At 35.3% G+C, this 25,497-nt stretch overlaps 1 protein-coding gene across 1 annotated transcript in view; it reads left to right on the top strand.

Moving 5' to 3' along the window:
• LOC149794603 (nuclear RNA export factor 1-like) overlaps nt 1–25,497 on the top strand; it is a 105,001-nt gene that overhangs the window by 22,865 nt on the left and 56,639 nt on the right. Inside the window, exons 2-7 of the mRNA XM_089968890.1 lie at nt 1,571–1,666; nt 6,144–6,288; nt 8,826–8,899; nt 13,477–13,553; nt 18,358–18,441; nt 21,526–21,630. Of these exons, the coding sequence (XP_089825016.1) occupies nt 1,571–1,666; nt 6,144–6,288; nt 8,826–8,899; nt 13,477–13,553; nt 18,358–18,441; nt 21,526–21,630 (581 nt within the window). The remainder of the gene's footprint in view (nt 1–1,570; nt 1,667–6,143; nt 6,289–8,825; nt 8,900–13,476; nt 13,554–18,357; nt 18,442–21,525; nt 21,631–25,497) is intronic.

Below are 25,497 nucleotides of genomic sequence, written 5' to 3' on the forward strand. Positions count from 1 at the left end.
GGGTGTTGTGACAGCAGAGAGAAATATGCAATGACAGTAAAAGGAATGCCAGGTGCAGAACTTACCTGCATTGGAGAAATGTGGCTAAGTTTATTTAAGAAAAAAGTGAATGTAGTAAAAATGAAATGAAAACAGTGCAACCCCCCCCACACACACACACACAGTGTGAAATATGGTCAATTGTATTGATTTGAAATGAAATTAATCTACTGGTAATTGGATAAATTAATATTGAAATGAACATGTAATTTCTTCCTCTAGTCCTTCTAGCTGCACACAAAATGAATGAATGGCAATGTACTGTAAAGGCATGAAAATTGTTATAGCATCATGAACACTCCTCACTGTCACTGTTTTCAACTGCCCTAATTTGTCTTCTGTTTAATATATATATATATATGTACATATACTAAATATATTCTGAATGATTGAATGGAAAAATAAAGTATCATTATTGAGACTAAGTGTAAGGATTGTGACTGCAACTTTTTTCCAGGAAGGAATCTTAGACTGCAACTTTCAAAGTCTTATGGAGAACTTTATGCGTGGTTCTCAGGGACACGTAAGTGCATATAAAAGTATGCATACTTTTCATTCTTGAAAATTCCAACAGTTGAGTCCGCTGTATGCAAGCTTGTGAGACTAGCAGACTGAAGTTAGCAAATACTGTAAATCTAGTTATGTTAAAGAAAACAAAATGTTGAAAAGCCTGAGAGATTCATGAAATGTATCATGGAATAGGACATTCCGAGGGGCAAAAAAATGACAAAACAATGGAATGTTATAGCTTTATGCACATGGTGTTGCAGCTGTGAAAGGAATGTGGCAACACAAGGAAACTGATAAGTTAACATAATTGTTTCAGGACAAAGGACCATGGACATTTAAAACAAACTGTAACAAAATTGATGTTAGTGAAGGAGGAAGGTCCAGAACTAAAGGATTTAGATATTAAAAAAACCTGCTGTGAGAAATTTGTTAAAGTTTGTGTTAGAAATAAGAGACTGCAGTATGGTGTTTTGCTTAAAGCTGAAATAAAAAAGTGAATGGAATATGGTCATTTACTTCTTATTCCAGTGTATTGGAAAATTTATTGTTTTGAAATGGAATGAAGCTAATAAAATTACTATAGAAAAGAAAGTGTAATCTCTTCCTTGATTCCTTCTATTTGCACACAAAATCAAAGAATGGCAAGATGAAGTCATTGAGAATCTAACAAAAACAATCACAATTATCATAGATATCAGCTGCCTTGAGTTTTCTTTCATTTATTATGTTACTATGTCACAATGAATGAGCAGTAGCAATCTAGTGACACATATTTGCCATGTGAAAATACATTGTTATGTTCTCAATTATTGACGCACTGTTGTAATAAGCACAACATGTTCCAGCTTGATGTACATGTATTATCTTGCACATCAGGAATTTCTTTTTTTTTTCAACACACATTCTCTTTTTATCAGCTTTCTAAGAACGGTGAAGGATTCAGATGTTTCCTCATTTGCTGATGTCCAACAGTGATATTGCATTATTGGAATTCTAAATAAAATCCCCCTTTTTTTTCCAGTATCAGAACATGATGACCGATGGGTGAGAGGTGGTGGCAGGTCCTTTGAGAGAGGAGGATGGAGAAGCAGAAACAACTTTGGGAAATTTAATAAAGGTATTTAGTTGTTGTATCCAGGTGAAAAGCCCATGTAAAATTTTTCATTTTTCATTTCAAGTATGTACTCAGTTTTAAATTGACCCATTCCATGAGCCTTCATTTTAATCAAAATGTGCAAAAAATTTCCTTAAGTCAGAGTTTACCTTAAGGTAGAATGTTCTATGTTATGCTATGGTTTGACTATCTGGCCATCTGTTACTAACTTAATTTCTGTACAATAACTCGAACTGTACACAATATACACAGGGTTTTCAAAAGACATGTACCCTCGGGTTTTCACGTGTGTAATTTAAAAAATTACCCATTTTTTGACACATGGAAATTTTGACTTGTGTGTCTTTTTGACACGCATAGATTTTGGCTGGAACATCAATCTTGATTACCCTTGATTCACATCCAGCTTAGTTTCCTACTAAGGTTACACTGTCCATAACATATTTACTGTATGAGGCACTGGTTGACATCTGCTCGACCTTGAAGGCCAATAATATCGCACCAAAGGGAGATATACATGAACTGGGCAGAGCTAACAGTGCATTTAAGTAAGGATTCAAATGACTTAGGTTGGATTCTTTAGAGATTACACTTGAAAATTATGATAGACGAAGAGGAAACAATTATGACCTGAATGGACTGCATTTTGATCAGATATCAGCATTGGTATACTTGGATATCAAATTATAATCAACTGGTCAGAACTGGAGCATATCATTATGGCAGCTTGCGAAGCCGGTTGTCAATGGAAATGGACCAACTTAATTGTTTTATTGGCAAGTTGCTTCATTTAGCAGGATGTTTAAAAGTTGGGATTCATTTCTGATAAAGTATCAGCATTTGTTTGATTGTGCTTTAAATTATAATCAGTTAGACAAAACGGGAATATATGGCTTCTGGTTAAGCCAGTTTTCGGCATGGGATTGTGTTTTATTGGTGATTAATTTGCTTAAATTGGCAAATGTTTGAAACCTCGAATGTTTTAATTAATGGATCATTCAGGAAAAAAACTGAATGGACATGACACTCAGTGCATACATCTGAACTGTAAAATCACATTGGGGCAATGAAGTATATTTTCTTTTCTGTCTCTGTCTCAGAAACGACCTGGTGGTGATGAATTTTCTGACCCTGAGATACCAGAGATAAAAAGATAGTTTAAGCTCTGTCGAGAAGAAGAGTCAGTCTCTGAAATTAGTTACAAAATTTAAAGATGAGTGGAAAAGTTAACTGACAATTATGTGATGTACATCGTGATATTTGAATAATATATAACCGTCATATAAAATGATTTGAGCAGTTGACAATAGAATATGTTGAAAAGTTGAAAATATAATAAAGTATAACATAATCCTCTGTCTGTTTCATATACAAAAATACACACAGTAACGTATAGTTACAGAGAAACACTTTTACAAAAATGAGATTGTATATTATTTGCAATACTGTACATGTATTTCTCAATCATTCAGCATGAGACAATAAATCTTAAACATCATTTCTTTCCACTAATAACGAGGAATCACAGCTATGGGCTCGTGACTGTCCAAAAGAATTGACTCTCGAGATTTTGAGATTTTCATTTTGACTCCTGAGATTTGGGGGTCAAGGGCCAACTGACTCTTCAATTTCGAAATCTATTGAGAACCCTGTATACAGGTACCAGACTCTGTAGATGGCTTGCACTTGGGTAAGGAAGAACCCTATTAATTTCAGGGCGAAAAGTATACATGCCAACCATTATGCTTTTGGTGTAATCGTTACATTTTTTTCCACATTATTATATTTTATATGGATTACACTTTTCTGGTACATAAAGAAAGGTTGTGTTTGTCATATATATTATCATCTCTTTAATCCCACTAATTCAAATTAGACAATTTTCCAAAAAGGTAGGCTGCTGCATAAGAAGAACATACAAGTAAATTTGCTGATCATGTACTTTCCTGATTTACTATTTATAGCAACTGTATCTGACATATTTCCAAGAAAGCAGACCGGTTTCTTTAATTTGAAATTTACTTCACAGATTCAGTATATTGATAATATTGTTAGCTAGCAGATCGGTCTGTACTTTTACAGGCTGTTACGGTTTGAGATACAGATGTTATATGATTGAAAATTGTTTGAGCAGATGGACCTTTTTAAACTTCAAAACATGTTAGATCAGAAACTGGGCAAATCAACACCGCTTTACAAACTTGAAAAGAATATGATAGTGATGTAATACAGCACATGAATTGAGCACATTGTTATGCTTGTCGCCAAATTTGTGGACTTAATGATCATTCAGCAAAAGTTAGATGTGTCAATTAGATAAATTGTGTTGGTATGTTTGTATTCTGGTTCATTTCCACGTGGATGTTACCCGATTCCACATGGATGTTGTCTGATTCCACATGGATGTTGCCTGATTCCACATGGATGTTGCCTGATTCCACATGGATGTTGTCTGATTCCACATGGATGTTGTCTGATTCCACATGGATGTTGTCTGATTCCACATGGATGTTGCCTGATTCCACATGGATGTTGCCTGATTCCACATGGATGTTGCCCATTTTTGCCAAGAAATTTGATGAGCTGAAGAGCCAGATTAGTAGCAAAAACAAATGTACATTTTTCATACAGTGTACTGTAATTATGGCATGTAATATGTGGATTACACTAATTATGCCACTTATATTAGCAAAAATTGCACTTTTAGTTCCCTTTGGATTGGCATGTATAGAAAAGTTCCGAAGTCAAGGTTACTGTGACTGAAAGAAACAATGATTTTTGTGCAACAGCTCCAGTTTCCTCCATGTATGGTTACTAAAAATTGTGGAATGCTTGTGCTGGGGATAGGAAGAACCCAATTGATTTAGGTTACGGGACAAAAAAGAACAGGGCACAATAACTAGAGTTCTGTACCACCTACATTTATTGAAATTTATGGATCGCTTGCATATGGGGTAAAAAAGAACCTTGTTGGCTTGGAATTCAAATAAACAAATGGCAGGGTCAGTGTTACTGAAAGAAACCTGATTTTGGAATGAAATTTCAGTTTTCTGCATAGAGTAGTATTAAAGACGGAGTGGATTTATAATGTACCCTTCATGATAAGATTTGTTAAACACCGATGCATTGTGTATACAATACTTTTCAGACAATGAGTATTAAATTTTTTTATACTGGAAGACATTGTAGTTTTACACATAGATCAAAACCACAAGATTAAAATTTAGTACCTTGTTGCTTTAGCTTTTGAAACATTTTAATTTAAAAAAAAAATTTAATGAATGGAAATTCATGCTGCTTTCCTTAGAGATTGCTATGTATATTGACACAATTTAGAATTTTAACAGAATTAATTTATTACTCATCTTGTGAAACATTTTCTATGCCCGTTTTCATATATCCACCAGAAAGGCCATATTTGCTGATACATCTAAATTAGAAATGTAGCCCAACACTAACATTTGCATTTTTCAAAATAATCTTTTTAACATTACTCTGCCCGATTTAATGGTCATATCAATACATGGTTTAAACTAAACGATTATTATCATATATAGTTGATCCTAAATGAGTCGGATATCCAGTATGACCAACAAAGCAGCTGTCTTGAAAATCTTGTTATTGTTACTGCTTCTGAACAGAAAGTTATTTGATTTCCAACTGAAGACTTTTCCTAATGTCTAGTTAATTGTAAAGATTTGTGTCAGCCTCTGGTGTTTTAAATGGCCACCACTTGTAAATCTGATCATTACTCCTCCCAGATGACATACAAGTTTTCTTATGGTGTCTAGTTGGTCTTGAATGAAAGTGATGTTGATCTGTTGTCTAGTATGACCACCTTTTTGCTAATTTTCCAGTGTTATGTTTAGGCTCTTAATAAACACAACAAGAAAAGAGTAATTAACAAATAATTTATATTTAAAATCACCATGAGTAACTAAATGTGATAGTTAAATTAAATCTAGGAGATCCACCAATATTTGCCACTTTTCAGTTTGCATGAATCTGTGTCATTTTGACATCTTTTTATTTGCATGACCGTGATTTCTGAGAATACATGTACCATGAAATGTAAAAATAAAAAAAAAAACAGAGAGAGAAGCTACATCACCATCAGTTCCATGAATTATTTTTCTTTTGGTTTAATGCAGCTTTAAGTGCAGTGCCCAGTAGTACAATTGCCAGGATGTGAAATGACACAGCTTAGATACACTAACATTTCCATCAAGTTGTGCAAAGTGTTATGCTTTCAGAACATGGAAAATTAGCAAAATTATTTTATTGTGTACATTCATTTTTATAACAACCTGCAGCATGTGCTATCATATTTTAGTATGAAAGAAATGCTGACAGAAAAGCCACCCTGAAAATATAACACAGGCGGCAATTAAGAGTCATTAAAAATAATGAGAAAAGATTTGGAGATTCAGTATTTTTAGTCAATATGTATTACATATTGGATCTTTGATTTACCTTGCAGGTTTCTATGGCAGGGGGAAGGCCAGAGGAAGAGGCAGGGGAAATTTTCGTGGTGGTTTCCAGGGACCTGGGCCCCGTTCGAACCAGGATGAAGATGGGGACACATCAATGGATGGAAAGGAACAGCCAGGTGCCCAGAACAGATTGTAAGTAGTATCATGGAAGAAGGGATTTTGGTAACCAGAGGTTGATAATGACACTTTTCCCGTGAAGATTATTTTATTCAAGTTTTTTTTGCTGACAGATTATATCAGGGGACCAAAGCTTACTCTGGATTATATTAGACAGGCTGTAGCATCGGGCCATACCTTAATATGCATTACAATATTAGACAGACTGCAGCATGTGGCTATAAGTTAATTGGAGTTATAATAATCTGGCTGTAGAATGGGGCCATAGCTTTGTCTGGGTTACAATAGACCAGCTGTAGCACATGGCAGTAGCTTAATCTGTTATAATATTGGACAGGTTGTAGCTTGCAGCTATAAGTAAATTGGGGTTATAATAGTAGGTTGTAACATGGAGTCATATCTCACTCAGGGTTATCATGTTAGACAGGCTACATCAAGGGGTCATATAGCTTACGATTATCATATTAGACTGGTAGTAACGGGGGGGGGGGTTGTAGCTTGCACTTGGATAGCTGTAGCGGGGTCCGTATACCATATATACTCATTTATAAGTCAACTTGACTGTAAGCCCTCCTCACACAATTTTTTGGGCTTGTTTAAGGTTTCAAAAAAAATTCTTTGACCCTTCTAGGTATATGTTTTATACATGAGTAACATGAAAATGGGCATCACTGGAAACACCATTATATTACTGCCAAGTTTAACATTGTTAAATCATTTAAAGTCTCAGCTGGATGTTTTGTATGTGTGATTTATGTGACCTCATTGACTGGTACATTGGCAGGGACCCAGAGATTGCCTGTTGGTATGGATATTTTTATAAAGGTTCTATTAATGAGAGGAAACAGTAATTTGGATCTGGTGCAAATCGGAAATATGAATGAAAAATGAAATTCTACTGTACACCTAAGTTGGACAAAAAACAGGTGACAATAAGGGCCCTGGGAAATGAGCAACAAAATTAAACTGTAATATTAAGTTGTTTACTGAATGGCATGATACTGAAGCTTCTGCTTGTGTTTAAACGCAAGACTATCAAAAGAAAAGATGCCAACTGGAGTGGTTATAAATGTTAACTCTAAGGCATTGGCAACTTGTTTGGTTTGGATTGGTAAATAAAGGAACACTAGACCTGTCAGGTGCATTGTTGAAACACAAGACACTGCTTGTGTGGGACATGCTTTGAGCACATTGGATACACTCTGTCAAATAAAAGATGCAATATTTATTGAACATACCCAGCTGTGATTCCTGGTGGCACATTCCTGTAATGCATTGATAAGATGTTTGCCAAAACAAGCCATATAAGGCAAATATGCAGAAGCAGTGGTACAGTTGTATTCATAGATGGACTCAACAGATTAACAAAGAAGGAAATCTGAAATGTCCAGGAATAAATGTAATATCTGGGTGGGTGAATAATGCATGGGAGGAGTTTCCTTTGGCGGTTGTGGTCAAATCATTTCTGATATGCAGTATCACCAATACTATAGATGGAATGGAGGAGGATGGTGGAGGAATTCAGAACTTTACATGGTGACTCAGCTGATGAGAATGAATTCTTTGATTTTGAACCAGCTGACATTAGTCAGTGATTTTTATACATGTAGGTTACTGTGAATCATGATGGTTTGGAGTTTACATTCCTTGTTATTGATGAGATGTTTGGAATTAACATATTAAAAGATATGAATCAAATCATTCTGGACTACCATTTTCATACAGGTACTGTATGTGACCTAGGATCAGATTCATGGATTTATCATGTAAACAGATTCAAAATGTTGAGCCTTTTTTATTTCTATGAATTTTATTACTTAAAGATGGACAAAATGTAAGCCTCCAATTTATTTGTGACATATCCAGTTGGTCTGCCGGCTATCCAGTTTAGCTTTTTTTCCAAAGTGGATCAGTGATGACAAATCATCCATTACAGACAGATTTGATTTGTAAAATACACTACACTTATAAATAATAATAAAGAAAAATTAGTTTTGGGCAGCGCTGAAGTTAAGGTGGGTGGCTCAACTTGTACATGTAGTTGAGTCATCTTATAATCCGGTATATACAGTAGGTTATGTTCTTACAGTACTACATGGGTCTGCTTAGTGAAGTTGTCAGATGCTGTTTAATCCATGTTGCTAATATTAGGCTTTTTGGGGTCTTTTTTTTTGTTCTAAAGCATTGCCTGATAGTTGCAACAAACTTTGAAATCAGTTTTCATGATTTTGCAGTTAGTCTAATGAGTGAGTAAATTAGTTTATCAATTTAGACGATAAACTTATTTCAGCAACAACATTGTTTGATGCTTTAGTGTATATGCAGGCTGAGTGAGATGAGAAAGTATTGGTGAGCTGTTGTTTGCCCAGGATTGAGCAAAAGTTGCTTATTATGCGTTGAAGAAACAGAAAGAATTATTAGCTTTAGTGATTATTTTGGTCATGATGTAAACCTAGTCACGGGTAGGATTCATCAGCTTTGCTGTAGATAATTAGTTTATAATTGTGTTTAATGCCATTATTTCTGAAGATATTTTTATGTTTTCACCACAGTTCACCATATACCAGACCAAATAGACGAGGAAGGATGGACCGACGTTTTGACCAAAATCGCCCTTCTGCCTCTGGTAAAACTATTACAATTCATCAGTTCTTAGAAGCAAAGAATACTTTTATTCCTATACATATATAGCAGTGCTTCTGTTCAGTGGTTTACTTTTTGACCTTACTAAATACTAAATTACCAAGCATTCTGTATGGGCTCCACTATAGGGTTGGAATTCGATCATTTAGAACTGATCAAATATTTTGAGCTTCAGAAACTAGTTTCTTGGTCTTTAATACCTTTTTAGAACCTTTTGTGTGTTCTTTGGTCATTATCTAAGCCTCATTATGAATTCTTCAGTGAAGCTTCCTTGGAAAACATTATGCTTAAGACAGTCATCCTTTTCTCCATAGCAACAGCAAGGAGTTAAATTCATGCTTTATCAGTGGGCAAGGCAAGTATGCTTTGGTTTCAGCATTTTGACAACCAGATTTTCTAGCCAGGAGATAGCAGTACCTTCTGTAGCCATTGAACCAGTGTGTAATCTGTAGTCACAGTCTCATCTGTGCTTGACATGATCAAGTTAGTCTCCTTTGCCTCGTTAGGGCCTGAATGTTTCTCTTTGGCTATATCAGAAGGGAGGAGAAAGTTTCTTTTGGATAATGTAATGCAAACCATCTTCTGGCAGTCTCCATCTTCTCTTTGTTCTTCCTTCTTTCACTGTCATACAGTAGAGATGGCATTTACATGATGGACCTAATTACATCATTAAAGCAATTTGCAAAGCCATCTTCCAGTCTTCAGCAGAACACCCAACTTAGGGCAGATGACAATTTCACTATGACAGCATATTTTAGCACCGTCAGATTCTCACTGGACTGGTAAAGTCAGCAGTGAAGTAATAGGTAATAAAATACTGCTTTTAAATGTACTTTTGGAGATAAAACTATTTTTTAGTTAAGTAATGCTTACTTGCTATTGTGGCCTGATTTTCCTCCTCTGTCTCCTCCAGGATATCCTTTCATTCTCAGGCCTAGTCCAAGGCTATTTGGAAATAACAAAGCATCAGACTGGGATGATGTCAGTTTTGTGCTTGACCTCCATTTTCTATAATGTTACAGACTGGAAGAGAATATTCACTTAGACTGGGAACTAGTAGCAATAAAAGAGATAACAATGCAGTAATAGCATTTAAGTATTATATAATTAAGTTTTTTCTTTTCTTCCCCAAGCCACATTTTCTTTGTCAACTGCTCTTGCATATGGCAGTTACATATGGCCCAATTGGTCCTCTTGCATATGGCAGTTACATATGGCCCAATTGGTCCTCTTGCATATGGCAGTTACATATGGCCTAATTGGTCCTCTTGCATATGGCAGTTACATATATATGTATATATATACACACACACATATACAGAGAAAGAGAGAGATGCTGCCAGGGTGCGTGAACTAATGATTCATGTAAAATTTGTATGAATGGGTTCTTGTCTCTCTTTTTTTTTTTGTGCTTAAATAATCCATCATTTTCATATTGAGACCACTCTTTATTCCAAATGCCTATCTTAATCCTACTTTTTGCAAAGGTTCATCTGTTTGTTTGCAGTTCATACCAGTCTACCTTAGATCTGAGACCAAAAAGTCTAAAATCCAGACACAAAATTGGATTCCAAACACAGCCAAATTTTGGGTGGAAAAATATCGTGTCTAAAACGTTGGGTTTTTCCCTCTGTATTTTATAGTGCAATTAGAACTTCCAGATTATTTGGTATCATTGTAGAGCTACTTCTGTCTACCTTTCTATAATACCACCCTCACATGACCTGGACACTACAGAGCTTGGCAGTAGGCTACTACCACATGCCACATAAACTTGGCGCCAGGGGTTAATGAGTTAAAGGAGATGTCAGTGAGTGATTTTGAACCAAAGAATGGCATTAAATTTGAATCCAATGTAGGGGGCCCCGAGTGGCCGAATGGTCTAAAGCGCTCTCCATTACGGATCACTGCCATCTCACCTCTGTCTGCGTGGGTTCGAGTCTCGGATTCGGCCATTGTGGGTATGTGAGAAGGCTTGCCACTAGCTTCTCGAGGGTCGGTGGTTCTTTCCAGGGATTTCCCGGGTTCTTCCTCCACCATTAATACTGGCCGCCTATCGTGTGCTGAAAAATGGCATTAAACCCTACAACAACAACAAGAATCCAGTGTACATGAAGTTAAATGTAGAAAAGGCAGACAAACAAACCAAATTAAAATACAGTGAATTTAAAAGTAGAGTGTACTTTTAGTTTCCTTTTCTAGTTAGAATTTAGCCCAGCTGGATTATGTTCTACAAAATTATATAGCCCTAATGTAAAGGTTATGATAAATCAATAAGAATCAAAAATGAAATTAAAAAGTAAAGATAATTATTTGATTAAAATACCTCTGTTTGAAAAAGTAGACTATATCATTAGTGGACTTAAAATCCTAATACATCATTACGGAATAGTAATCTAGCGTAGTAGTCAGAGAGATGGATATTGAAGTGTTATGTAAATAATGAAGTATGGCCGTTTCCTCCTCCCCCTCAGTTTTGTTCAACTCCCCCCTTTTTGGGACAAGGTAGGAATACTCCTCTTATGATAAAATCCTCTGACCATCTCTGTATATATCTGCAAGGCAAGTGATCTATGCCCTACTTAGGCCTTTTGCATATGGCTATTACATAGATTTCTGCCAGGCAAGTGATTTATGCCCTACTTAGGTCATTTGCATATGGCTATTACATAGATTTCTGCCAGGCAGGTGATCTGTGGCCTACGTGGTCCTCTTGCACATGGCTGTTACATAGAATTCTGTCAGGCAAGCAATCTGTTCCCAGCTTGGGCCTCTTCAGAGGTCTCGGAAATGCTTAATCACATGTATTTGGAAGAAATCACTTATGCAGGAGTCCTCTGTATGCACACAATAGCTAGGTGGCAAATTCAAAGGCTTGCTTGTCCTGGCTCAGCTACCTGCTGAGTGGGAAAAAGTGTTCATCAATTGATTATTTTAGCTTCTGCTGATATTTGCAATGACAGAACTCAGTGGTTGAAAGACCCCCAGATGTACATGTCATTATAAGAGTACATGGAAAGAACATGACACAATAGCTGGGCAGCAAGTTTAAAGTCTTCGACTTGCTGCTGAATGGTGGGAAAATGTGCTGATATTTACAATGACTGAATTCAGAGGCAGAAAGACCCAGTGATTTACATGTGGTCATTGTAAGAGTACTTCAGATGAACTACTTTAGCTTTCATTATTTTGCTCGTTTCTTAGTGTAGCCAAATAGATAGTGCATGTGACCTCGAAATTAAGACACGTTGAGACATAGGCAAAATGCCATTTGCAAATTTGGATTAGTAGTTTGGGGTCATATGGCAAATTGACAAAGATTGTAATCAGGTTCAGAAGAGTGATAAAGCTGCTTGAACTGATAGTTAGGTTGGAACAGTACCCAAGTGTAAGAAAGTGTGTGATGCCAGGCTCAGTGTTTGAAATAAGGCCTTTCATTGAATTGACAAAATTAAGTCTCATTCTGATGGACAAACATGAGCTCTATGATAGTAGTGTAAAGCATATGGAAAATTAAACTCTGTGACAACTACTGGTTCTTATATGGACATTTAGCCACTTCAGGTGTGCCCAATATGCTTATGACAGGGGACTGCAACTTTTGCTTGTAGGACTCCTATTTTTACCAAAATAGGAGTCCTGGACTTGTTTTATATTCCTAGTGAGACCTCTGTTCTTGCTGGCTATTACATAGATTTCTGCCAGGCAAGTGATCTGTTCCCAGCTTTGGCCTCTTGCTGTCTATTATATAGATTTCTGCCAGGCAAGTGACCTGTGGCCTACTTGGGGCTCTTATTCAACCCTGGGTATAGCAAATAGTGTTTATTCCTATATGAAACATGGACATTTTCAGCTATGATACAAATGGTGATGCATTGAATCTTGTAAATTATTGACATAATAGTGCTGGATTTAGGTGTTCCAGTTCTCAAAAATTTCAAATGGTCAGGTATATGTGAATGCTAAAAACAGTCATGTCTCTTTTGATGCTCAAAAGAAAATTTCTAGTTACTTTCATATCATGTAATATTCATTTTTTAATGTGCATTTATTACACTTTTTACTTCACTTAAGAACCCTATATGTAACCTCTACACAAAGCTCCTATGTCCATAAAAGACACATTTTAGGGCTATATCATACTGGCTTTAGCTGTAATGGCATTGTGAGTTTATACTGGAAGTGCTAAAGTGCTTAGCAATTTTTGATGTTGTGTAATGTTTGCATTGGCTGAGAGTTTGGAAATTGTAGGGTGTGGAATAAGACACTGATACAATATGGCTAGGTTCAAACACAGACACATTTAATGTATGCTTCATGCAACGTGAATTAACATATCTCATGAAGTGTATATATGCATTATAATATGGCTGGAATGTATTATGGATAAAGCAAAATAAGATTTAGTCATTCCAAGAGATTTATTTATTGTGTGTTTTGATGTTAACTCAATTTAAGCAATTCTGTATCTTTGTAATTTAACCACAATGACAGTTTGAGTCTTTTGTATTTATCTAATGTCCATCCATACAATGATTACCATTAACTATTTCTCCTCAGACGAAAGAACTGGTTTATTTCAACGCTTGGGTTTACCAGTCAACACTGATACAGACTCGACATGGTTCAGGATTATGGTATGTATTGATCCAGTTGAAATCTGCTTTGACCCATGAACAATCCATTAGCAGAGTGCAACGCAGGGAACATACAAAACAGTTCACCAGACAATAGGCAATGTTGTGATGGAGTAGCTTCCCCTAATCTTGCGAGCTCTCATGTGATTTCCATCGAGCTCAGCAAGATGTTGTCCACATGTTTAACCTCAATGCTTGTTGCACTAGAAAGTGATCTCCAGATTAATACAGTATGCACTAAGAATCATTAGCAAAAAAAAGTGAAAGAAGCAGAATGCAAAAGAGTAACTGTGGATCTAACTTGAATGAAAATTAAGAAAATAATTCCCTTGACTAGAATATGGTACATCCATTAGGATTGCCAGTGTGACTTCTGATCGCGTGATTGCAAAGACTGCAAAAGTGAATAATCCTTTCGTGACAGGGTTTAAGAATTTAAAAAAATCTGCCCTTGTTTGGCACAAGATATCTGGAGAACACATTATCACCCAAGACATTCTTTCACAACAAAGAAATCAGTAAACTTGCCAAGACAAATGTATTATTTGGATTCCAAAGTCAGGGGGTCATTGCAGATTTTGTTGGTTTTTAACGTTGCTGTAATAAAAGAAAGATCTTTAAGTTCAAGTATAACTTATTAGAAAAAAGATGAATCATTAGCCTCTGATTTTTGGATAAATTTGTTTTAGGACAAAGTACAATGAAACCGATTATAGTACTCATTTTATGACAGGCAGTAAATTAACTGCCATTTGGTTAAAAAGATTTATTTGGCTTTTTGTATTGGCTTATATGTAATGTGTTGGTCTATAATATTGCTACAAAAAGATTATAAGGAGACTGTTAAAAGTACGACTTTAAACTAAAAGAAAAATGAATAAAATTATTCTTTGAATGGACAATGCATTTGTTTGTTAATTGTGCATGTTGGTTTATATGTATATTTAGAGAGAGTGTGTTGTGCAAGTTGCAATATCCTATTTCAGGTTGAAAATGTACAGGTCAGATGAAAATTTGTATGTACATATTTGACCCCCATTTTATTTTATTTGACCCCCAGTTCTGACACCAAGGTTGTTTTTAACCCTCAGTTTTACACCCCTGGGGGATACACAGATTAAACCCCACCAACAACATTCAACAAGTTTACTGTTCAAGTTGTCCTGGTGTATATATCACATGTGCATGTATTTGTATGATATTTGGCCTGTGTGTGCATGTTGTGTGTTGAACTTATTCAGCTTAGTTGTTGAAGTAATGAATAGCTGATAAAGAATCAAGTTAGATTTACCACTATTACATAATACATTTTGTATGTGTGTGTGTGTGCATGGGAAATTGCAAGAGAGCATGTAGGAACAGTGATTTTAATCGGATGTTTCTCAAATACTACATATAAACAAATTTCATTCACAGTACATGAAAGTAGGTGTGCCAATATTCTCTCCATTGTGCTTGTTGTAAATGCACACAGCTTCACCTTATACCTGTCCCTCTTTCAGAAGTACATGACAACTAGAAAATGGTGCTGATTCAAGGTCAAGTGTGGCTATCAAGGCAGCCAACTTAAAAATATTTTTAGCACTACTCTTCCTTAATGGAAAATCATATTGACATGATTTTTGAAGACTTTTTATGCCTGATGGGTCCTAAATGAAAAGTGTTCCACTCAGACATTACATCCAATATAGCCTCTGCAGTGGCATTTTGAAAATCATTTTTTTTATTGCTATTCATCCTGAATAAATAATCGTATCAAAATGGGATTTTTCACTAAAAAACCTATGTATGATGTTTACCCAGTTCTAAATGAAAATAATGGTTATTGAATGTCCAGTATTGCCACATTGGCAGCCATCTTGAATACCTTATCTCTTCTAAATGGAAAGTCATGTTTATATTCGGGTGTTCACTTTAGTTGGTTTTAAATGAAAATGATGTTGATCTGACTTCAAATATGGCCACCATACAAGCCATCTTAATCATTTTATCACTACTTCTCCTAGCTGAATGGCCATTGGCATTAGGATTTCACTCTAGTAGGTCCAAAATGAAAATGGTGTTGATCTGACCTCTAATATGGCCACCATACAAGCCATCTTAATCATTTTATCACTACTTCTCCTAGCTGAATGGCCATTGGCATTAGGATTTCACTCTAGTAGGTCCAAAATGAAAATGGTGTTGATCTGACCTCTAATATGGCCACCATACAAGCCATCTTAATCATTTTATCACTACTCCTCCTAGCTGAATGGCCATTGGCATTAGGATTTCACTCTAGTAGGTCCAAAATGAAAATGGTGTTGATCTGACCTCTAATATGGCCACCATACAAGCCATCTTAATCATTTTATCACTACTCCTCCTAGTTGAATGGCCATTGGCATTAGGATTTCACTCTAGTAGGTCCAAAATGAAAATGGTGTTGATCTGACCTCTAATATGGCCACCATACAAGCCATCTTAATCATTTTATCACTACTTCTCCTAGCTGAATGGCCATTGGCATTAGGATTTCACTCTAGTAGGTCCAAAATGAAAATGGTGTTGATCTGACCTCTAATATGGCCACCATACAAGCCATCTTAATCATTTTATCACTACTCCTCCTAGTTGAATGGCCATTGGCATTAGGATTTCACTCTAGTAGGTCCAAAATGAAAATGGTGTTGATCTGATATCCAATATGGCCACCATACAAGCCATCTTAATCATTTTATTACTACTCCTCCTAGTTGAATGGCCATTGGCATTAGGATTTCACTAAAAGACCTATGCTGTCTAGTATGTCCAAATGAAATTAGTGTTGATCTGACTTCAAATATGGCTACCATACAAGCCATCTTAATCATTTTATCACTAATCCTAGTTGAATGGCCATTGGCATTAGGATTTCACTAAAAGACCTATGCTCTCTAGTATGTCCAAATGAAAATGGTGTTGATCTGACCTCTAATATGGCCACCATACAAGCCATCTTAATCATTTTATCACTACTTCTCCTAGCTGAATGGCCATTGGCATTAGGATTTCACTCTAGTAGGTCCAAAATGAAAATGGTGTTGATCTGACCTCTAATATGGCCACCATACAAGCCATCTTAATCATTTTATCACTACTCCTCCTAGTTGAATGGCCATTGGCATTAGGATTTCACTCTAGTAGGTCCAAAATGAAAATGGTGTTGATCTGACCTCTAATATGGCCACCATACAAGCCATCTTAATCATTTTATCACTACTCCTCCTAGTTGAATGGCCATTGGCATTAGGATTTCACTCTAGTAGGTCCAAAATGAAAATGGTGTTGATCTGACCTCTAATATGGCCACCATACAAGCCATCTTAATCATTTTATCACTACTCCTCCTAGTTGAATGGCCATTGGCATTAGGATTTCACTAAAAGACCTATGCTGTCTAGTATGTCCAAATGAAATTAGTGTTGATCTGACTTCAAATATGGCTACCATACAAGCCATCTTAATCATTTTATCACTAATCCTAGTTGAATGGCCATTGGCATTAGGATTTCACTAAAAGACCTATGCTCTCTAGTATGTCCAAATGAAAATGGTGTTGATCTGACCTCTAATATGGCCACCATACAAGCCATCTTAATCATTTTATCACTACTTCTCCTAGTTGAATGGCCATTGGCATTAGGATTTCACTCTAGTAGGTCCAAAATGAAAATGGTGTTGATCTGTTATCCAATATGACCAACATGGCAACCATCTTGAATGTCATATTGACATTGTAGGATGTTTAGTAGGTGCTAAATGAAAATAGTGCCAATCTATCTTCCAATACGACCACCATGATGGCAATTTTGAAAATTTTGCTTCTGAATATTCCTCCAAAATGGATGGTCATATTGACATGGAGTTTTAGCAAAAAGACTTTGCAGTATGTTTGATCCTAAATGAAAATGGTGCTAATCTTACATCTCGAATGGCTTGTACAGTGGATAATTTGCAAAGTTTGTTATACATTAAGAATATTGGAACAGGTTTTGTTGTTGTTGTTGTTGTTGTAGGGTTTGCCACCATTTTTCAGCACAAGATAGGCTATACATGGCAGCCAGTATAAATTGTGGAGGAAGAACCCTGGAAAGAACCACCGACCCATGAGAAGCTACTGGCAAGCTTTTTCACATACCCACTTTGGCCAAACCAGAGACTCGAACCCACACATACAGAGGTGAGATGGCATTGATCCATAATGGTGAGTGCTTTAGACCACTTGACCACTCGGGGGCCCCTTGGAACAGGTTTTAACACTCCGCAGTTAAAAAGAATATGTTTTCTTGTTTTCTTTTTTGTTTTATTATTTATATAATTTTTTGACTGTACCATTGGCTTAGTGGTTAGAGTGTCAGCCTCGAATGCAGGAGGTTGCAGGTTTGAACCCTGGCTGAGTCATACCAAAGAGGTTAGTCTTAGGACTGGTCAACCTGGTGTCAGGATAATGTGAATGGGTGGGACATGATGCTACATAACTGTGGCATGATGCCCCAGTGCTGTACATCACTATAAACTGTCTTGCTGCAGACCTCATAGTGATATGACTGAATTGTTTTTAAAGCTACATTAAAAATCCAACACACACACTTATCTTTTCAGTAGTCATGTTTATTCAAACACAAAAACAGGCTTTAAACTTCCACAGGATTTTTAGCTGGAATGCTTAATAATCATTTAGATGCTATTAATAGCAGTGGTATCATAGAGTGGAAGAGACTGAGCTTCAGAGATATATACTTTTTTATGTTTGCCAGATCAACTTGCACTTTTATTGCAGATACCCTATGGCAAAAAGTCAGGCAAAGATTATCTTTTTAAGATATTCCAGAGTCGTTTGGATGTGCCATTCAACCCAGTTGATGTAAGTATAACACATCAGTGTGTAATGTCTTTACCATAAGGAAATCCTTGTAAACTACTTGATCAAAAAGTTAAGAACGTTGCAGTTCAGTTTTATTTTAGTCTGTACCTGTTTGCATTGTAGGCACTGTACTGCGACTTTTGATAAGTTGGAAGAAACTATAAATGATATAATTACTGTACTTTAGTCTCTGTAAACTCTGGAAAAGGTGGACGATCTGTGGCAGATAGCATATGTTGAAAAAATCCATTGATTGAAGCCCAGCACGTCTTAGTCATCATTAGAAATGAATGTGACCTCAGATTATAATGTTTCAAAATGTATGATTGAAAGTCATTTCTAATACAGTAAAACCTGTCATGAGCGACCTCTGCTATGAGCGACCACCTGTCATTTCCGACCACAATCGTAATGCACGGATCGATTTTACTATATAAACGCTCTGTTATGAACGACCACCTGCTGAACGCGACCAGCGACCGCGATTTCTTGGCAAAATATGCATTTTGACACTGCTATGAACGACCGCATCGCCAAAAAATCAAAACAGATTGACACCACTGACCTTAACTTAATCCTTTGTAAACACTAGAGCTCGGGATAAATGTAGTATGCAAACAAAGTGCACATTAAATAACACTATAGTTGAACAACCATATATCGGGATAAACACCTCTAACCATCATTTAATCCTTAGTAACAAAGACTGCATAAATAGCAAAGATTGCTCTAATAAAGTATTTAAAAATAATTTGTCTTACCAGTTTTGTGAAATTTACAACTCCAGCGTACGGTGTCATTTGTAAACTGCAGTAAACCAGACTAAAGTACATGTCACTAACCGCCATTGTAGTGCCGAAGTCATGTGAATAGCCAGTAAGAGTAACATCAAAGGGAGTAATGATGGATATACGCAGTCAATTTAGAGGTTTGTATTTTTTCTTTATCTGTATGAAAACTCACAAAACGCCGGTAGTCCTTATGTCCAAGTGAGAAATCGTTTGAAAGGGCTTCAGTGTTGGTTTGAGTACGTCGTTTGCTTTCCAGTTAATCCATAATGCCTGGACGGTGAATGAGCTCATTGTCTTTAATACTAGTAAGTGAGAATCATTTCCGGATTTTTTTAAAATTATTTTTTATTTCTTTTGTTAGTGTTTCACCAAACCACAATCTGTTTACGTGGGTGCAGATGGTCGGAACATTTGTTTATCGAGCTATAACTCTGTTGATTTAAACTTCGTCTCAGAATAAATATCATATCTGTTAATTTTTTGTATATATTAATGTGATGTTGAAACATAAATTTTATTCTCGTTTGATAGATGTATATCTTTATTATATAAAGATATTTTGAGAGGAATGCATGCATTATTTAACAAGATTCATGAATAAAGGATATGATACATGTACAGTGAGTATGGGTATTATTTATTTTTCAACAATGCTAACTATTGACCCTGAAAACCAGTCCATTTTCACACACCTCTTATGAGAGACCACCTGTCTTGAGAGACCGCTTTTGGTTGGCAGAAGGGGCGGTCTCTCATAACAGGTTTTACTGTATCAGTATTGAAAACCTTGCACATAGGTCAGAATATATACAGTTCCTAGCCAACTTAGCAAGAAAAGATCAAAAAGATCTTTATGCACGTACATTTCAATGTCTTACTTGTGATTTATGTTCACTGATCCTACACAGTTTTCATAATATAATAGGATTCTTCTTCTGTAATTTGTAATCAGGGATAGAAATGGGGTCTTCACTCAAGTCTTGTTTTAAAAATGTAAATCAAATTTTATGATCAGGGATAGAAATGGGGTCTTCACTCAAGTCTTGTTTTAAAAATGTAAATTAAATTTTATAATCAGGGATAGAAATGGGGTCTTCACTCAAGTCTTGGTTTAAAAATGTAAATCAAATTTTATAATCAGGGATAGAAATGGGGTCTTCACTCAAGTCTTGTTTTAAAAATGTAAATCAAATTTTATGAAAGTAGAACTGAAGAACAAAAGGACGTTCTTATTTGGCAAATTGAGATCTGTTCAGCTCCATCATTCTTAACTTTCATTACAGTCAAAATACATATAGGGAAAATTATCAAATGAGAATATTTGCTTGTATTGAGGGAATAATGGATATAAATCACCGATTGAGTGAAAATACTGGAGTTTTCACGCATGAGATGAAATATATCTGTTTTTAATGTTGAATAAGGAAATTTCCTTATTTAATGCTGCTCTTGGGTTGGCTGTCTAAAGCGTATAACAAATAAATGTAGTAGATTTCTCATGGTAATGTCAGCTTTTGCTGTTTATGTTCTGCTGTGTACATTTGCACAGACAATATGAGTAGTAATATGGTTGTCTTTCCTAATTTAAAGTACGAAAAGCTCACTTTGAGGGAAACAAGAAAACAACCTAAAAATAAATTTGTAGTGGGATTTAAACACAGATCTCTTGCATGACACATCTGGATGCTAATAACTGTACCAAGCAGTAGACAAAATGATGGATGAACTTATTTGGTTAGAATGTTATCAACATATGTCTTTAAAAGAAGCTATTCAGTGAATTATCAAAATTGTTTCTCTTGAAAAACTCATCAATTCAGTCAAGAATAAAATAATAAAACCTCTAATTCATAATTCAGCATAAAATAATTAAAACCACTAATTAAGAGTCAAGCATACAAGAATTAAAGAGACATTCAGGTATCTATTTTAAAAAAATTCTTTAGCAGATGAAAAGGGCTTCATAAGGGACATCTGTGCAGTCTGTATTATTTCTTATAGGTTATTAATTCTTTCAAATGAGTTGACTACAAGAAAAAGTAAATAGTACATTATTTGAAAAGAAACTGTCATGGGGAAACAGTTTCTTTGCCCAATGTGTCTGAACAGCTATGTTTATTGTTGAGTCTGTAGACTTTTAACTAGCCCAATTTTTGTCTTAGAGAACAAATAAAAGTTTGTTCATTGAGTAGGCTTTTGATTCTAGTTGTTTATATTACTTTCTATGTTTTTTCTAGAGGTTTAAGATTTGTTAAAATACATTTAGTTAGCTTTGTGTAATTATTTATTTCAGTTCCACTTTGAACAAATGAAGGCAGTCTTTTATGTTCATGATAAAAAGTGCGCTGATGCCTTAAATATGCTAAGTCGCAAAATCACCTTGCCAAATGGATATAAGGTATGTAGCTAACTTGCTGATTAAAAAGTGGGGTAAATCAAATATATTTATTCATGAGAACAGAATAAACATGAATGCTCAGTTCATATAATAACTACTCAAAACTTAAAGAATTATTATAAGGGGGAAGGTGCAGGGCAGTTGCTTTAATATGCTGTGGGGTAGGTTACAAAGGACTGTTCTAATCATTGTTTGAAAAGAGCCCTTCAGACTCCATGTTTCTCATCTGGACATTTTATTGTATAGCCTGTATGATGGGAGGTGAAAGATAGCACTGTCAACAGTTTGTTACAGTTTTGTTTAAGGTTTTCCAGTTGCATAAATTTCCTACACTCTTTGATCATCATTATAAAGTTTAAGCAATTCTTTCTATGGTGCACTTGCTTACCACTTCTTCTTGGGGGTCAAGGTCACAGTTATATAAAACCTCCATTAAGGTTTTGGTTAAGTTTTATGAGTCAGTGTGCCAACATTTAAATGAGTTATTTGCATTGTCATGTGCGTATGTTTAAAATAGTTGTATATGTGGCAACCATGTTATACCTTAACGTGAGGGGAAACTATAGGTTATGTTCTGAAAAACATTTGAGGCAAACCAGATGACATTTAATGTTTAGATACTTGAATGGTCCCAAGACATCCGTAGGTTCTGGTGACTGACCTTTTTATAAAATAAAAAAATTCACTTTTGAACTGCTATGATTTAGACTTCGCAAATAAAAAATGTAAGCACGTTTAAGCATAAATTATTTGAATTGGGCAAAAGTTTGGTATCCATATTTGCATTAATATTTATGTGACCTTTGTAGATTTTTCGGGCAGTTATAGTCAGTGTTTTATAGCTTTTTACATGTTTTGAGCTTTTGAGACTTTAATTTATTTTGACAAAAACTTTATAAGCTTGATTATGCAAATAGCACTTTTATTAAACAGATCTGGTTGCCTTGTATTAATATATGGACATGAATAGATTTTCTGGTAATTTTAACAATTTATAGCTCAGTCTGCTGTTCACAAACTGTGTGTTGTTTGTCAGCCATCACTTGTCTGTCATCCTTCTTTCAGGTAGCCCTGGTTTCTTATCAGTATTGCTCCTAAGCTGCGGGGATTATTGCAATGAAATTTTTTTTATGCACATTCATCCCAAGGCCTAGTTGGGCATAAAAGAAAATAGTGCCACTTGGAAATCCTATATTGCCACCACAGTGGCCATCTTCAGAATTTTACCGCTACTCCTGCTGAATTGATGGTCATATCAACATGGGGTTTTCAGTTAAAGATTTTGTATGTCTGATTAATCCTACATGAAAATGGTCCTTTGTTGACATCCATTATGGCTATAGTGGTTGCCATCTTGAACATCCTGTGCCATTGGTTGATGATCTCCAGTCAAGCATGCACTGCATGTGTCTAAACAGAGAACTATTAAGCAGTGAGCATTTACCTAATGTACCATATATGATGCTCACTCTTGTTTTGTGTTGTAAGCATATTTTTATCACAGTGTCAGATATATGATGATAGGTTTCTTGTTTGTTTTCTTGGCTTCACGGTCTTCTCACCCAAAGAAAGTAATAAACAGTAAAAGTCACCTAGGTTGCATCATACAAAATCTTGCCAAATTGCATCTCAGCACCTGTCATATTTCATTTATATTTTAGCTCTTCGCTAATCATGAATGGAATGTCATTTCATGTATTTGACCAATCTCAAACATGTCACTGTATTTATTTTATCATAACATTTCATGCATTTGACCATGTTCAAATATGTCACTATTTTTTTTATCATGTCATTTCATGTATTTGACCATGCTCAGACATGTCACTATTTATTTGACCATGATGAAGCATGTCACTTTATTTGACCATGCTCAAACATGTCACTTTATTTATTTAATCATGTTAATAAATGTCACTTTATTACTGTGCCCAAACATGTCACTATTTATTTAACTGTGATCAAACATGTCATTTCATGTCTTGACCAGGTTCAAACAACAATTTCTATTTATCTGACCATGCTCAAGCATGCCACTTTATTGATTTGACTGTACTCAAACATGTCACTTCATATTTTTGACCCTGCTCAAAAAACAATCTTTATTTATTTGACCATTCTCAAGCATGCCACTTTATTGATTTGAACATGTCACTTCATGTTTTTAACCATGCTCAAGCATGTCACTTTATTTATTTGACCATGCTCAAATGTGTAAATTCTTGTATTTGACTATGCACAAACACTTTGGTATTATGTAAGCTAAAAAAGATGCAGTGGCAGCTACACAGAGAAGAGTAGAAAATAATGCACTTTGTTTCCAGGCTTTTTTTTCATCACAGAATAGCATTATAGCCATTATTCCTTTCTTCAGTAATAATTCATTAATGGTCCAAATATCTAATAAATTCATTTTAAACTAGATGGAACCTGTGATTATTGTCTGTGAAATGTAAGAACTGCTTACTCTATTTCAATAATAACATTGCAAGACTTTGATATTCTGAACAAACAGACAGGAAACAGTGCAGTTCAACACTGTTCATTCATTTGTGTAACTGTTAGAACAGTGATGCAAAGATTACTTTGTTCAGTTGATAGGGGAAATACCTAAGCAAAGCCAGTCTCAAAAATTTTGTTTTGCATTGTATTTGAGATTTATTTACAAGCAAGATGACTTGGGGATATTTTAGATTGTAATATGAGGGCAATCAAATAGAGAAAAAGCAATATGATCAATGTTCCAGGCTAGAAAGATTAGTTATGGGATAAATCAACATTAATAAACTCAGTCATTGTCATACCCGTCAACTTATATGGTTTACCCGTAATTTGTAAAAAAAAAAAAAAATTCTTTTTGTCAATGTACCATTTTGAATGTTTTTTTCTTATCAAAATTAACGTCTGTTTGTTTTTTACAATTTTTTTTGTTAATCCTGGGAGTTTGGACATTTTTTTTTTTAAATCGAGCATGATCCAGAATCTTTTTAAGTTATGCACAAACAACATGGGGATAACTCTAATATGCTTTGGAAAGTGATGGAAGCCCGGAATGCCGAAATCTGGTCACATGAAAGTATCTTTAGCAAAATGGATACAGATGTATTAATATTGAAGAAAGTGTTTAGATAACTTCATTTTTTTCAAGATTCATATGATCCTTTTTAACTGATTTCGGTATTCCCAACTTCCATCGCATTCCAGCCAACTGAAATGTAATCCAATGGAACTTGAAAACATGTCCATTTGATTGTGTGGGAATTTGAATTTATTAGGAAAAGTGCTGATATGGGATACCAAGTATATGACATACTCCTGAAAAATATGACTTATTGTTTCGAAGTGAATCGACGTTGGAACATGCTACATAGTGGTGTTATTGGGCAATAAGACCTTGACGCCCAAAAAATAAGTTTCAGGTCAAGGTCTTATATTGTAGAACTAAGGGTTTATAGGGGGACAATTGCCAGAAAAGGAACTTTTGTAGCTACTAGCTGGATATTATCAGCCAGACAATTAGCACTGGTGGCATCCGCTTCCCAAATGTGAAATAAGTTATTCAGCAACTACTTACCTTGCCACACAACAATGCAGACTGTGAAAGATCTTTTTCTATGATGAAAAAAATACATGTTGTAGGAAGTACATGAATGCAGACACACTAACATCATTTTTACAGTGTAACTTAAGCATTGACACCTGCTGCATAGACTTAAAACCCCTGATTATATTTTGAAAAGTGCAAAAGGTGCTTATGCATATAATAATGTGTGTGTGTGTGTGTTACAACACACTGAAAATCAAAAGAATAAAATGAAATAAAGTTTCAGAGATGTAAATAATTATGTAAATGTATGTAATATTAGT

This window comes from Sinohyriopsis cumingii, chromosome 8, assembly GCF_028554795.1.
Source record: "Sinohyriopsis cumingii isolate HCF-2022 chromosome 8, ASM2855479v2, whole genome shotgun sequence".
Taxonomy (NCBI): domain Eukaryota; kingdom Metazoa; phylum Mollusca; class Bivalvia; order Unionida; family Unionidae; genus Sinohyriopsis; species Sinohyriopsis cumingii.